General features: G+C 61.6%; 1 protein-coding gene across 2 annotated transcripts; it reads left to right on the top strand.

Moving 5' to 3' along the window:
* The first annotated feature begins 4,270 nt into the window (after window positions 1-4,270).
* ZIC2 (Zic family zinc finger 2) lies at window positions 4,271-9,218 on the top strand. Of its 2 annotated transcripts, none has more exons than XM_051850484.3 (3): window positions 4,271-5,663; window positions 7,427-7,590; window positions 7,786-9,218. In XM_051850484.3, exons 1-3 carry the CDS (start codon window positions 4,592-4,594, stop codon window positions 8,143-8,145), a joined length of 1,596 nt encoding a protein of 531 aa, XP_051706444.1. In that variant the 5' UTR covers window positions 4,271-4,591; the 3' UTR covers window positions 8,146-9,218. The 2 variants fall into 2 exon arrangements, with proteins under 2 accessions (XP_051706444.1, XP_051706445.1); XM_051850485.3 differs by having other exon boundaries at window positions 4,449-5,663; window positions 7,749-7,924.
* The last annotated feature ends 3,299 nt before the right edge of the window (window positions 9,219-12,517 follow it).

Raw genomic sequence — 12,517 nt, 5'->3', positions numbered from 1 at the left:
AACTCCCCCTTCTTAAAAATGGTATTTAAAAGTTACAACATTGGCTGAGATTTTCACAATTTCCCCTTCTTTAATATTATACTTCTCTCAAATCCTGACAAAAGAACTTTTGTTCGAGGTGATTTTTACAGATGGGGGCTGCCCCACCACACATGTGGTCCTTCATGGGTCAGGGGTCACCCAGGCCAGGAGTGGCTGGGAAGCTGAATCAAAGGTGACCTGCAACTTAATATCCTGTTGATGATCTTGTTGAATTTATGAGTGTGTGACATAGATGATGGTGTTGGAATCCTGTGAATTTTAACCCCCTGCCACTTTTTTGGGTCCAGGTTGAACAGAGCGCTTATGCCACTCTAGCTTCTCCCATCTCTTCTCCCACAGACCCCTCCCCACATTTCCCCACGTTTTCCTCTCCTTAAGAGGAAAATTTAAAGTTTGAATGGAAATGACCAAGCATTTCTGCTTTTCAATGTAATGGTGGGTTTTGTTTGTTTTCTGTTTTGGCTTCTGGTGCCCAGCAATGTACACCTAGGCCCTGAGAGCGGGTGTGGTGGGTGTGCATATACCCTTTCTATGTACTCTATGAAAGAACCCAGCACCCGGGCAGAGGCCGCAGACTACGCTGGCATGTTCAGTGCGTGGGTACTCGGATGTTGGGTGGGATTTCTTGCTTTTGGAAGACACCCGAGATTCTCCGTGTTGCCCCCTCCCTTCCACTTGCCCACGACCTCTCCTCTGCGGGGCTCAGAGCCTCCCCAGGCCCAGGAGTGGGCCCAGCCAGTGTGGGCTCTGTGACATTTCCAAAGAACACTTTTGGGACACTTACAAAAAGGGGACGTGTGTGCCTGAGCTGGAGACTCCTGCGGGTCCCACAAGCCTGACCCGGCCGCGGACTGTACTTCCCGAAACCTGTTGAAAAACTGGAATCACTTAATGGCGCATAAGCAGCTTGGCCGCTTTTTTTCTTTCTCCCCCTTTGGAGGCAATAATTCTGAAAGCTTTTTCCAGGCTCCCCCCCCCTTCCTTGCTCTCCATCTCGCACTTCCCTCTCCTTCCTTAAAAAAAAAAAAAAATGTAAGAAGGAAAGGGCTTTGCGGTTTAGAGAAATAAAGCACTTCTGAGCGGGGACGGCGACGTGACTTTGAACTTGGCTCAGCTCCTCTGTGTCCTGCAGAGAGAGGAGAACTGGAGCCGGGAAAGAATAGTCCGGAGGGCCCAGCCTGCGGGGTCTCCGGCGGGAATTAAGGCGTCCGCCCCACTGCCCGGCGGCGCGCGGCCCCTGGAACCGAGCGCGAGCGAGCGCCCAGCCGCGCCTCCCCGAAGCGCGGGCGCCGCAAAGGAGGAATCAAAGCGGAGGGAGAGAATGGGTCAAAGAGGAGAGGGAGGGAGGACGGAGACGGGGGTGAGAAAGTGCGGGAAGGAGCGAGGCTGGGAAGCGGGTTGGCCCGCAGGAAGGGAGGCGAGTCTGGTCTAAGGGAGTGCGGGGCTGCTAGGCTCGCAATCCACCGCCACCAAGAGGTGCTTCTTTGGGGAACGGTTTTTGGTGGAAGCCTTTCCGAGTACTTTCCCCTCGACCCCTCCGCGCCCCCCAGCATACATTGATAAATCAGGTAAACAACTGTGACACCCCCCCCCCCCCCCGTGCACCGGGCATCTGGCAATGGATGCAAACCAGTGAGGCACCTTTCTCCCGGGAGCTTCTCTCCGCCTCAGGTGCACCCCTTGCCCGCAGTCTAGGGGAGCGGTGTGACACCTGCCCTCCGTCCCGCTTCTGTCAGAGAGTGGGGTGTGGAGAAGAGACACTGGTCGCCTCCTTTCAGGGCAGCCGAGAACCTGCCGCGCCCGAGGCGGACTCCCAGGCTTTGAGAGGAGAGAAGCCTCCCTTTTTCTCGTCGCTCCCCCACCCCCCACAAATGGCTACGGGTGGGCGGGTGGGGGAAGAGGGAAGGCACGGCCCCCGGTGGAAGGAGCTGCGACCAGCTCTGCTCCGCTGAGACCCGCTGGGGCCGGCAGCGGTGGCCTGTGCTGGCGCACAGAGCGCGCGGGCTCTGCGGGCCTCAGAGAACCGAAGGGCGCTTCCCGCGTTTTGGCTGATTTCACTGCAACATAAATGTTGAAGCGCACGTTGTCTCCCTTCTCCTGAATTTTATTTCAACTCCCAGACATGTGTAAATAAAAGCAGCTCTCCAGGCCAGCGGCGCCGAGAAAGGCGCTGGCTCCGGGCCGTGCTTTCGCACTTCGGCCAGCGGGCCCGCCGTGCTCTCCCTCCGGTTCCCTCGAGAGCTCGAGCTTAGCGGGCCGAGGGACAGGCGACATCCGTGGAGGGCGGCCCCGGGGCGGGGACACTGGCTGCTTCGGGAGCGCCCGCGCATCGTCCCTAAAGTTTAAGTCCTACGAATACGCGCAGATTCTCCTCTGGAGGCCCACAGCCCGACCCTGCGGCTAAACCCCGGCCGGAGCCACCCGAGTCGCGGTGGCAGCGGTCCCCGCTTCTGGGCACGCTGGGTGCCACTGTCTACAAATGGCTTCCGAAGGGCCCCCTCCCTCGAGGGGCTGCTGCCCTGCGTTTACCGCTGTAACCCGAGCAGGACGCTAGCGGCGCGAGGAGCCAGGCGCGCCAGGGACACGAGAGGGGATGAAGTGCTCGTCCGGGCGCGGGTCCTGAGGGAATGTGCGGGTGCATCTGGCTCGACTTACGCCTACCGACGCCCACCGCCCTTCACCTGCGTTTGCAACACCACCGAGCGGGGTTACTAAGGCGCGGAGAAGACAGGGGGCGGGTGAGCGCGCAGCCGGCCGGTCCTGGGCAGCCCCCGCGGCACGCCCCCGGGCCGGAGTCGTACCCGCGCTCACGGCTTCCCGCCAGCCGGCCCCGATCGCTCGCCACCGGGGTTCTCCAGCTCCGCCGGGAGCTGCTCGGTGGCTTCCACGGAAGGCCGCGAGCGCCGGGGCGCCGTCCCTGGGCCCGCGCAGCGTCTGCGCCCAGCTCCCGGGAGCGCCGCGCCGGTCAGGCCGAGGAACCGCAGCGCGAGGTGCGCGGGCGAAGCGCCGCAAGCCGGCAGCCGGAGCCCGCGGACCCGTTCGGCGGCTGCCCAGGCCGGGGCAGCCGCGGGTTCCCGGGGCGCCGGGCGGGAGGGGCGGGCCGGCCACTGGGCGGGGGCGCCGGAGTGACACGGCCGCCGCGGCCAATAGCGGCGCCCGGAGGGCGGGCGGGGTGGGAGCCGCTGTTAAAGGGGCGGCGTGGCCAGGAGGCCCGGCCCGGAGCGGGCGGGAGGCCGGGGCAGGCTACGCTAGGGCGCCGGGCGGGGGGAGGGGACGGGAAAAGGAGGAGGCGAAAAATAAAAAAAATAAAATAAAAGGTGGCGCCGGCGCCCACCGAAACCAACAGAGGCTCGGCGGACGCAGCCATCGCGGCCCGGAGCGGGGAGCCCACCGGGGCCTCCTCGCTTGCTCCGGCCGCGGGATTCCGTGGTGCCTTCGCCCGTGCGGCCGATCGCTCCGGGTCTGCGCCCGGGGCCGGGCAGCGGGAGGAAGGGGGCGGGCGAGAGATCACTTTTTTATTGTTGTTATTGTTTTTCCGCCCGGCCTCCTCCTCCTCCCCAACCCCCCGCCCCGCTGCCTTCTCCCCTCCCACAGTCCCCGTACCCCTCCTCCTCCTCCTCCTCCCGCACAACTTAAAGAAAGAGGGAGCGGCACGGTTGCTTCCTTCATCGGGGGAATTCGTGGCCACTGCAAGTTTACTACGCGAGGCGCAGCCAATGCCAAGCGCGGAGGACGTGGAGGGCTAAACACCGCAGCCGCGGCGCGGAACAATACCCGCAGCGCGTGGGGCGGCGCGAGCAGGGCCGCGGGGGAGGGAGCGACCGCCTGGCCACCGCCTGCCGCCCCGGCGCCCCCGCCGTGATCAGGTGGAGCTGCGGGCGCGCGGGGTCCGGGCGCTGTCCTCTCCTCGCTCGCCTGCCTGGCCTTCACACAGCCGCCGCCCTCGGGCCCCGTGGCCCCGCCGCTGCCGTGATTTCCGTCTGCGGGCGCCGCTCGGCTCCACCGAGCCGGGGTCCGCGGGGCGGGAGAGCCAGGGAGTGCGTGCGCGCGCGGGTACGCGCAGGGGTGGGGGCCGCGGCGCGGCGCTCGGCCCCGGCGGCCCCCCTCTCCGCCCGGCTCCCCACACCTCCCTCCCGCTCCCTCCTCCCGCCCGCCCTCCCCTGCCCTGCCCGCCCGCCCCCGCCGCAGCTCCTTTAATACACTTTGGTTCTCCGCCTGGCTTTGGACTCTTCTCCTCCTCCACCTCCTCCTCCTCCTCCTCCACCTCCTCCTCCTCCTCCTCCCGCGCCTCCGCCGCCGCCGCCGCCGCCTCCTCCTCTTCCTCTCCGCGCCTTCGCTTTGCGCCCGGCCGCCCGAGGCAGATCCAGGCGGCGGCGGAGGCGGCGGGCGCAGAAGCGCGGCTCCCAGGACTGAAGGCGCCGCTATCACCGCCGCTCGCGCCCAGAGTCCGGCGGCCGCCGGACGCACCGCTCGGATCGGGAGAGGGAGCCGAGGCGGCGCCGAGGCGCGGGGCTCGCCGGGGTCGGCGGGGCGGGCGGGCGCGCTGGCCATGCTCCTGGACGCGGGGCCGCAGTTCCCGGCCATCGGGGTGGGCAGCTTCGCGCGCCACCATCACCATTCGGCCGCGGCGGCTGCGGCGGCGGCCGCGGAGATGCAAGACCGAGAGCTGAGCCTGGCGGCGGCGCAGAACGGCTTCGTGGACTCCGCGGCCGCGCACATGGGAGCCTTCAAGCTCAACCCCGGCGCGCATGAGCTGTCGCCTGGCCAGAGTTCGGCGTTCACGTCCCAGGGCCCCGGCGCCTACCCGGGCTCCGCTGCGGCTGCGGCTGCTGCCGCGGCGCTCGGGCCCCACGCCGCGCACGTTGGCTCCTACTCTGGGCCGCCCTTCAACTCCACCCGGGACTTCCTGTTCCGCAGCCGCGGCTTCGGGGACTCAGCGCCTGGCGGCGGGCAGCACGGACTGTTCGGGCCGGGCGCGGGCGGCCTGCACCACGCGCACTCGGACGCGCAGGGCCACCTCCTCTTCCCCGGCCTCCCGGAGCAGCATGGGCCGCACGGCTCGCAGAATGTGCTCAACGGGCAGATGCGCCTCGGGCTGCCCGGCGAGGTGTTCGGGCGCTCGGAGCAATACCGCCAGGTGGCCAGCCCGCGGACCGATCCCTACTCGGCGGCGCAGCTCCACAACCAGTACGGCCCCATGAATATGAACATGGGTATGAACATGGCAGCGGCCGCGGCCCATCACCACCACCACCACCACCACCCCGGTGCCTTTTTCCGCTACATGCGGCAGCAGTGCATCAAGCAGGAGCTCATTTGCAAGTGGATCGACCCCGAGCAGCTGAGCAACCCCAAGAAGAGCTGCAATAAAACTTTCAGCACCATGCACGAGCTGGTGACCCACGTCTCCGTGGAGCACGTCGGCGGCCCGGAGCAGAGCAACCACGTCTGCTTCTGGGAGGACTGTCCGCGCGAGGGCAAGCCCTTCAAGGCCAAATACAAACTGGTCAACCACATCCGCGTGCACACCGGCGAGAAGCCCTTCCCCTGTCCCTTCCCGGGCTGCGGCAAGGTCTTCGCGCGCTCCGAGAACCTCAAGATCCACAAAAGGACCCATACAGGTAACCGCGGGCCGGGACAGGGAGAGAGACGCTCACGGTTGTGAGGGGCGGGGGTGGGGTACGACTCCGGGCGCGCCGAAGGCCAGCTGGGCCCTGGGGTGGGAAATACTTTGTGTGAGCGAAGAGAGCCGGCAGCTTGTTTTTGTTGGAGGATGGAAGAACAGTACTGGGGTTGGGTTTTTCCATGTGTGGGAATTGTGTTTCCAGTGACCCGAGTCTCATCAGATGTATGCTTTGGGTGTTGCACTTGCTTCGTTTGCTCAGCCCGGGTGCATAGTTTCCGTCCAAAACCAGAACGCACTAAACAAAACCGCTCTCCAAGCCGGTGCCCGGGAAGCGAGCCTAGAGCGAGGTCTTGCCAGCTTATCTGAATGTGCTTTTTGCTCCGGGTGTGCGCCTGTGTTTGAGAGACTTGTGTGTTTTCCCACTTCTCGTACTCAGGGTCCAGACGCCCTTCCCCGGGACAATTTTCCACTCAGCAGTCTGGTGTGAGCCGAAGCTGTAAAGGATTTCTCATTTTTAAAAAGTGTGTGTGTGTGTGTGTGTGTGCGTGTGTGTGCGCGCGCGCTGAGGCCGACCCGGGGCGGGTCGCCCGGGACTCCGCCGTAGTTTGTGAGCTTTCTCTAATAGGCACCGGAGGGCTTGCGGCTCTGGACTAGGACCCACTGCCGGGCGGGCGAGAGCTTCGGGCAACGCGGCCCCGCTGGGGGATCGCGTGAGAAGAAAGCACCGCAAAACCACGCGCGCCTCGCGGCTCGGCGATGGTTCGTCTCTGACCGGGTCCCAGCCGAAATCGCGCCAGACGATTTCCGAAAAGAAAGCCAACTGTTTTTGCAACTTCCCTCGTCAATATTTACCCCGAAGTGGGGATGCGCCAGCGGCCTATTGTTCTCTTCCGGGAAGGGAGGGAGCCGAGGTGCGAGACGAGCTTTTAACAAGGTTTAAAATTTGAGAAATGTATTTGCATGAAATGCTCGCTTCCGAGTCCCGTGTCTGAGCGGATGTCTTTAGAAAACAATTTAGGTGCTAATGGAATTTAACGTTCCACGGCCTCCCGTTCCAAGTGGAGCGACGTTTGAGTTCTCACACCTCTAAATGACTCCAAGTGCTTGGAATTCTGGCAACAGGATGCCGGCACCGCCACAAAACCCCACAGGGAGATTTAGGGCAGTTTTGCTGACACCCCCACCCCCACCTCCCCCCAGCCCGGGCCCCTCCAGTCATCAGATGCTGCCTGACCTCAGAAAACAGTTCCTTCAAAAAAAAAAAAAAAAAAAAAGCTGGAATGACGGTGAATTCAACTTGCAGACTTTTGGATGCAAAAATACTGGCTCAGTCTGCCTCCACAGCCCGGTCCCCAAACGCTGGACGCAGCGCCTCCAAATGTAATTGCCTACTGGCCCCAGAGAGAAGCCGACAGCAGCCTGTGTGATTTCGATAATGCCCAAAATATTTTGTCATAACAACAGCTTCTCCACAGCGAGACCCATTTGTTCGGAGCTGCGTATCCAAGAAGCCCTATAGAAGGCGTGTGTGTGTGTGTGTGTGTGTGTGTGTGTGTGTTTGTGTGCGCGCGCGCGCCAGGGCCCCAGATCTATCCCGGAATTCGTTTAGAAGTCCGGGGAGACGGGCGTCAGGTTGGGGTTTGAAAGCAAAACAGGAAACGAAAGAGCGGAACAGGCAGTCAGGTGGGCAGGCGGCCGGGTTGTGCAGGCGGCCGGGTCTCGGGTGCGCGCTGCAGCGGCTGTGTTTGCCGTCCGCAGGGGAGAAGCCGTTCCAGTGCGAGTTCGAGGGTTGCGACCGGCGCTTCGCCAACAGCAGCGACAGGAAGAAGCACATGCACGTGCACACCTCCGATAAGCCCTATCTCTGCAAAATGTGCGACAAGTCCTACACGCACCCCAGCTCGCTGCGGAAACACATGAAGGTACCAGCGCGGCGCCCGGGCGCAGGCCACAGCGCGGGCCTGGGCGTGGGGGGCGGTGTGTGTGTTTGGGGGTGGGGAGCTGGGGGGCCCAGGGCGGTCGCTGGGGGTGCTTCCCGTCCTCAGGGGCCCAGCCCCACAGCAGCTGCACTCACACCCAGTCCCCTCTGGTCCCCCCTCCCGGCTTTTGTCTTGCAGGTCCATGAGTCTTCCCCTCAGGGCTCCGAGTCCTCGCCCGCTGCCAGCTCTGGCTACGAGTCGTCCACGCCCCCGGGGCTGGTGTCCCCCAGCGCCGAGCCCCAGAGCAGCTCCAACCTGTCCCCGGCGGCGGCGGCGGCTGCAGCGGCGGCGGCTGCAGCGGCAGCCGCGGTGTCCGCCGTGCACCGGAGCGGAGGCTCGGCCGGCGGTGGCGCGGGAGGCGGCTCGGCCGGTGGCAGCGGCAGTGGCGGGGGCGGCGGCGGGGCGGGCGGCGGGGGCGGCGGCAGCTCTGGCGGGGGCAGCGGTACGGCCGGGGGCCACAGCGGCCTCTCCTCCAACTTCAATGAATGGTACGTGTGAGGGCCTGGGGGGGGGGCTGTCTCCCTCTCCCCGTCCCCACCCGGGCGCAGCAGCCGCCCTCCCCGAGGGCACCTTGTGATCGTGTTGTTAACACTCGGAATCGGATTTTTATGATGATGATGAAAATAATTTTACCAGCAGAAGGATTTTTAAAAGTTTTTTTTTAAGTCTAGGCATGAAAAAGCAAAAATAGCCCTTCTGGAGTTTCTGAAGCTGAACATATATAAAAATAGGAAATAAAAAATTTAAAAAAATAAAAACCCACAAAAATATTGACCCGGCCCCACCCCCCCAGCCCCTGCCCTCCGTCCTCCGACAGACTGTACATAGCGGGCCCTCCCTCCGCGGCGGTCAGAAGCGCGTCTTTGGTGCATAGAAGTTTGTCCGTTTGTAAACTCCAGGCCGCCTTCCCCTCGCCCCTTGCCCCTGCCCTCCCCCAGTGAAGCGCCTTTTAGTTTGGACCCGGTTTCTTTTTTTTTTTTTTTAAGTGATGTGGAGGAAAACGGTTTATTTTGTATTGTGCTATTGAATATTGTGTTCCTTTTTATGAGGCAACTTGATTGTCAACTTCATGCGACTATAGACTGGGGAAAAAAAAAAAAAAAAACAAACCAAGCCGTGCCAAAGTCTCCCTCCCTCTGTGTCTTCAGCACAACCCACCCGCGCGCACACATGCCACCGCCGCCACCAACGCTTGTGAATGTACTTTTCTGTTAGCTGGGTTTATGTGTGATGTTCTAGTGCTTTTGCAAGTCCGATTTGTTAGTTCCTGTATGAAAGATTGTGGGGGGGAATAAACGTCGTGCCGTTAGCTTTTTCCGTCATAACGCCCGTTCCTTCTGTAAATACCCGTTGCCATATTTATCCATTTGTAATTAAATTATGGTATTAACTTGCTACAGAGGAAACAATATTTATAAAGAATGTTTCTTAACTATAAATATGTACAATTGTGGGCATAAACTGTTCCAGATTTTTTATTTGAAGGTTTTAAGTGGTTTGATCATTTCTTGTGATATGTTTTGAGAGTAATGCATACAGAAATATAATAAAATGTGTTGAAACTGCACGAAGATGCTATTTTTTTTTCTCCCCACTAGCCAAGTGATTACTGAAGGGGGAAGGAGACAGCGCAGGGATGCTTGCCTCAGTCGTGGGAGCCACCACTGGGGGAGAAGGTGCCGCGGATCCCCAAAGACGCCACCAAACTGCCCCTTTGGCAGAAAGTTTCCAAATTATTTTCCGCACCCTTTGTTTGGTAGCCGAGAGTGGATTAAATTTTTGGAAAGCCCCTGTGAGGAATGGTGGCTGGAACCTGCAGACTTTCTAATGGCTCCATTATTTGAGGGAATGCCTTTCTTTCTCCCAGCGACTTGGGCTGATCTGAGAGCACTAAACATTTCCTTATTCTTTGTCTTCCCCCTCCCCTACCCCCTTCCTCTCCCTCCCTCTGAAAAGCCGAGGTACAGTTATTTTTAATTGCACGTTTAAAACTGAGCCGAGCACTTTGTTTTTGAACTTGGCCCGGTGAGGATCGGTTAAAAGGGCCTGTTTTTCTGCCAAAAGTTTATTCTTGAAATTTTAAGCAGAGGGGCTTGCCAGAGAAACACTGCATGTCTTAAGCAGGATGTTCCAGGGGCAGTGATACATATAGTACCGGTTACTTTTCTTTGGGGGAAGAGAATAGCTAGGAAAGTAACAAACCCTGGGTGCCAAATAAAAGAGAACCTAATCCACTAGAATAAAATGGAACGAAAAGTCCAAGATGGCCAGGTGGGAGAGGGAGGCAGGGAGCTGTAGCATGGGCCCTTGGCTTTTCAGTCCCCCTGCCCTTCCATGCAGGGTTTTTGTCAGAGTTTTCAAACGATGCTCTAAGGGAGAAGGCAAAAATAATTTTAATAACCAGAGGGTAGGCATAGGGAAATTTAAGTCCCTGAACGCCCAAGGTATACTCCACCTGCCTGGGTGTCCCTGTCTGTCCAGGGGGCCTCGGGCAAACCCTGGGGTTATCCTCCTCGCAGCCCAGCGCTGAAAGGCCTCGGGGCAGGGGGGCGGCGGCGACGCCCCCGTGGGTGCGCCCGGGCGCTCTGCGCGGAGCCCCGGAATGCGCGCGTCTGGGTCGGTGGCCGTTGCTCCTCGCTCCTTTCCCCGGCGGCCCGGGCCCTAGGGGCGCGCCTAGTCCGGAGGGGCTTTGCAGCCGCCGGCCGGAGGCCAGGCCGGGCGACCGCTACCTGTTCGCTGGCCCGGGAAGTCGGCCTCCAGCCCGGCGTGGGTGGCGCGTGTGACTCACAGGGGGCCGGGCGCCAGGCTCGCGCTCCTCGGCGGCCCCAGCGCCAGCTCCCGAAGCCATCAGCCCCCTATTAAAATCAAATTTATAACCCCTAATAATATTAAACAAAATTATTAAAATAATTGGCATATGTTACCGATCCTTGGGAGGGTTCCCTGAGCGCGTTATAAGCTGTGAGGGAAATCATTGCGGGTCCTCCAAAGCTCCCCCACCCCCGTTGGCGGGGGGGGGGGGTGAGAGGGAGTCAGATTAAATATTTATTATAACTTGAGTAAAAATGAAGTTGTCTGTTCCAAATGTTTTTAACTTTCTCATTTTGGGGGGGAAGCTGTTGGTTTTGAGGAGAAAGCTGGAATGGGGGCGGGGTGGCACCCCCTCAAGGCCGGGGGGTTGGGGGGGCTTCTTTTCCTGGGGAGGGGGACGGGAAACAGGAAGGAGCCGAGGCCTGGCTCACAGCACCTAGCGGTCCGTGGCTATGCAGAGCTGAAAGTCGCAGGGGTGCCAGAGGCCCCCTAAGTCCCTGGGGAGGGCCGAGGCGTCGGGGTGGATCGCGGCCGGAGGGATCTCCCCGTCCATCCCGCCGTGTGTGGAGCGGGAGCCAGCAGCTTTCCTGCAAAATGGCTCCGCGCTCCCGGGCCCTGGCTTCCCGCGGCATCGTCGCCCGCACGAGGCAGCCCGGGCTCCCCCTTTCTCCTCGGCCTTTCCAGCCCCACGGACTGGATGGGGGACTGGGAGCTGGCACGAGCGCCTAAGGAGGATCAAAGATGTCAGAACTGAGAACGCGCGCGCGAGCTCGCGGCCCACAGGCGCCGGGCACGGGTCGGCCGGGGGCGCAGGGGTCCTCCCTCCCCCACCCTTGCCTCCGGGCCTACTGGGGCCTGAACACTATCCTGCCCTTGCCACGACTCCAGAGCCACACGGCTGAAGGCCGGCCTCAGCTCCCTCAGGGCCCACAGGGCGGCCGGACGCCGGTTGCCGCCGCCGTCAACTTGAACTCCGGCGCTCCCGGGCTCGCTCCCTCCGCGCTTCGCGCCGGCGGCCCCCGAGGACCTCCCCTCGAGCGCCAGGAGCTCAGTCCGGAGGCAGCTGGAGCCCCCTCGGGAGGCCCATCATTATTATTATTAATTATCGTGATCCTCGCTGCATTATTAATGACCACAGTGATCCCTGGCATCGGTGTCAGCTTCTCCTGGGGCACTGATGTCCCCCTCAAGTCCCCGGGCGGGGTGGAGGTCACTGCCGGAGCAAAGGCCGCGGCGCTTCCGCTCCGGCCGTGGGCAACGGGTGTGGGGCTGCCAGGCCGAGCGCCGCCGGGACGCGGGCGAGGGGACAGCGTCTGAGGCCCCGCACACGCCGGTCCCCTCACTCTTCTGCCTGCCTGCGCCCCACCCCCTCGCCCCTTTGTCTCTGTTCCTGGCAGATTTTTCAGTCTCGAGTGGTTTTATTTTCCGTAGAAAGCCCTGAAAACAAGGGCACATCACTGCCTGGGCAGGAGGCTCGGTTTTCCCTGGACACTGGACCGCTCTCCCGCACCCCAAGTTGGCCGAAGCTTGGGTCTCCCGGCCGAGGCCGTGTCCCCGAAGCCCGCCAGTGAGCTCAGCGGCTGCATGGAAGACACGCAGGGAACCCCGACCCCAGGTGCCCGCCAGCTACCCGCAGTGTCCGCCTGGCTGGCTAACACTGGGCGCCTTCGAGGGGTGGTCCCTGGGCTAAGAAGCAAAGGCCTCCAACGGAGGCCCCGACAAGACGTAGTGGACCCTGTGGGTGCGGGTGCCCCCACCCTGGGGACCCAAAATAGGTGTGCAAAGAATACTTGTGGGACTCTGGAGTCTGCTCTGACAATGCTTTGGTTCCACAGAAACCCGGGCTCTGCAGCCCACTGCCACCCCAGCAGACCACGAAGGAGGGTTTCTATTTTTACCCGTCACCCCGGAACCGGCCCGCGGAGATGTAGCCCGCCCCTCCCCTCCTCGAGGGAGAGTTGTTGGGTTTTTATCTTAGGGATCTATGGAGATCCTTCCAGACTGGATCTGATGGTCGGTCCTGCTGGGCATCTGGGAGTGACAAAGGCATTTGTGGCTG

Source organism: Oryctolagus cuniculus, chromosome 9 (genome assembly GCF_051225735.1).
Source record: "Oryctolagus cuniculus isolate XC-2025 breed Fujian yellow rabbit chromosome 9, ASM5122573v1, whole genome shotgun sequence".
NCBI lineage: Eukaryota > Metazoa > Chordata > Mammalia > Lagomorpha > Leporidae > Oryctolagus > Oryctolagus cuniculus.
This window is presented reverse-complemented; position numbering and strand designations above follow the sequence as displayed.

Coding starts and splice junctions, on each gene's coding strand:
- ZIC2 (XM_051850484.3), top strand. CDS start 4,592: ATGCTCCTGGACGCGGGGCCGCAGTTCCCGGCCATCGGGGTGGGCAGC. Junction 5,664..7,426: donor CCACAAAAGGACCCATACAG/GTAACCGCGGGC, acceptor TGCCGTCCGCAG/GGGAGAAGCCGTTCCAGTGC. Junction 7,591..7,785: donor CGCTGCGGAAACACATGAAG/GTACCAGCGCGG, acceptor TTTGTCTTGCAG/GTCCATGAGTCTTCCCCTCA.